Here is a 1921-nt window from a genome sequence, read left to right as displayed (position 1 = left end):
GAGGCTTATTAATAATCGAGAAATAAATATCAAGCCTGGAAACCTGATATCGTAACGGACTGAATGTTGTTTTTAATGTAATCTTTGCTCGGCTTGCGGGGTGCAGGCGGTTGCCACGGCAACGGGTGTGCTTAAACGACAGAGACCGAGAGTAAAAAGGTAGATGTTTTCAGTTGATAGTCTGTTCGGGTTGTTTTACCTTTTTTTTTTATACCTTTGCTGTAAAAATCACACCTGCTGTAGTTTCTGAACATTCAATAAACGACAAAATTGGACTAATTACCTCGTTCGTTTGTGAGCATACGTCACAACAAACATCAAATAGGACAAATATATTTCATTAAGTTTTAACAAATTCTACCGCGATAATTATGAAATTAAATTAATTATATCCCGACTTCAGAAGATTTGCCTTTACCTTTATTGGGCTCTTTGGTTCTGTAGTTTCTCATATTGAGGTCATCAAACCAAATTTCAGATCTACCATGACTGACTGACACATGCTGGCGTCAGGTTTGCAACCAGCTTCTGACTGAGAAACCAGCAAGCTGCTCCCAGTGTCAGAATCTCACTGAGGAAGAAACTAGATTAGGTTTTCTGTCACTTTATTATTTCTGCTATAACTGATGTATATTCACATAAAAAGTTTGGGCACCCCTGCGCTAGACTAAATTAAACCTTGGATCCAAGTCCAGGAACAAACTCAGAAAATATTTATTAGAACAGAAGATATAAACTTTGATTTATGATCAATTATATATAACTATTCACAGAAATATCAATAATTATATAATTAAAATACTCCAATGTCTCCAGTCTGCAGCCTTCAGTCTGCAGAAAACCACAGAGCTCCTTCAGTCCAGAATCTCCCAGGTTGGTGTTGAACAGCTCCAGTCTTGACAGATGGGTCGGGTTGGATTTCAGAGCTGAGAACAGAGACGTCCAGCTGGTCTCTGACAACCTGCAGTTCTTCAATCTGAATAAAGAATAAAAGATGAGCTGAAGCCAACAGGAAGCAGTTAAAACTGAAATATTCATCCACCCATTTTCTTTACACCCTTGTCCCTTAGTGGGGTCGGGAGGGTTGCTGGTGCCYATCTCCAGCTAACGTTCCGGGCGAGAGGCGGGGTCACCCTGTACAGGTCACCAGTCTGTCGCAGGGCAACACAGAGACGCAGGACAAACAACCATGCACACACACACTCACACCAAGGGGCAATTTAGACAGACCAATTAACCTGACAGTCATGTTTTTGGACAGTGGGAGGAAACCGGAGTTAAAACTGAAATATGAACAAATAAATTATAAAATGTAGAAAATTAATTTTCTTGAATGTAAAAGAAACACGATGAACTGATTCTAACATCTGATCCCGTTAAACTGGTTTAAAGAGTCCAAACCAGCAGAACCAGAACATTTTATAAAAAAACAAACTCAAAGTTTTTCTAAAAGTTTCTCAGGATCTTAAACTCAGTCGGATGTTTTTTCTCTCCATGTTTCCTTACAGGCTCAGTATCAGCTGACTGCTCTGTACCATCATTTATCATCAGATATTTTATRTCTCCAGTTTYTGTTCATTAWTCTATTAATGATTTTTTTCTTGCTGGTTGTATTTTAACTGCAGCTCATTGYTAAGTATGACAGATGTAAACGGTTTATTTCAATCCGTCTAATTCAGAGTTTTACAACATCCATTACAGCTCAGATTCTGAAAGTTGATCATTTTCTCATTTTGTGATGATTCAGTTCCTGAACTATCAACTAGAAAATATTGATCCTTTTCTCTGTCAGATTGATTTGGGTTTTTTAGTTTAAGTCCTGAATCCTTCATCAGAGACGCTGCAGAAATGGGAACATTAGCATAAAGGAACAACCTGATTGTGAAGATGAATCATTTTTAAATCCATTTTCCAGGTGAAC

The 1921-nt window shown here is 38.2% G+C and overlaps 1 protein-coding gene and 1 long non-coding RNA gene across 2 annotated transcripts in view; both read right to left on the bottom strand.

Moving 5' to 3' along the window:
- The window catches only part of LOC108167054 (uncharacterized), a 7364-nt gene extending 6468 nt beyond the window's left edge, over positions 1-896 (bottom strand). Inside the window, exon 1 of the long non-coding RNA XR_001777458.1 lies at positions 803-896. This is a non-coding gene — a long non-coding RNA (uncharacterized LOC108167054). The remainder of the gene's footprint in view (positions 1-802) is intronic.
- A 935-nt stretch (positions 897-1831) lies between these two features.
- Positions 1832-1921, bottom strand: part of LOC108166986 (NACHT, LRR and PYD domains-containing protein 3-like) — a 27461-nt gene continuing 27371 nt past the window's right edge. The window contains exon 4 of the mRNA XM_017309227.1: positions 1832-1840. Within this exon, the coding sequence (XP_017164716.1) occupies positions 1832-1840 (9 nt within the window). The remainder of the gene's footprint in view (positions 1841-1921) is intronic.

The sequence above is a fragment of the Poecilia reticulata genome, linkage group LG2, assembly GCF_000633615.1.
Source record: "Poecilia reticulata strain Guanapo linkage group LG2, Guppy_female_1.0+MT, whole genome shotgun sequence".
Lineage (NCBI taxonomy): Eukaryota > Metazoa > Chordata > Actinopteri > Cyprinodontiformes > Poeciliidae > Poecilia > Poecilia reticulata.
Note: the sequence above shows the minus strand (reverse complement) of the source record. Positions and strands in the feature narration are given on the sequence as shown.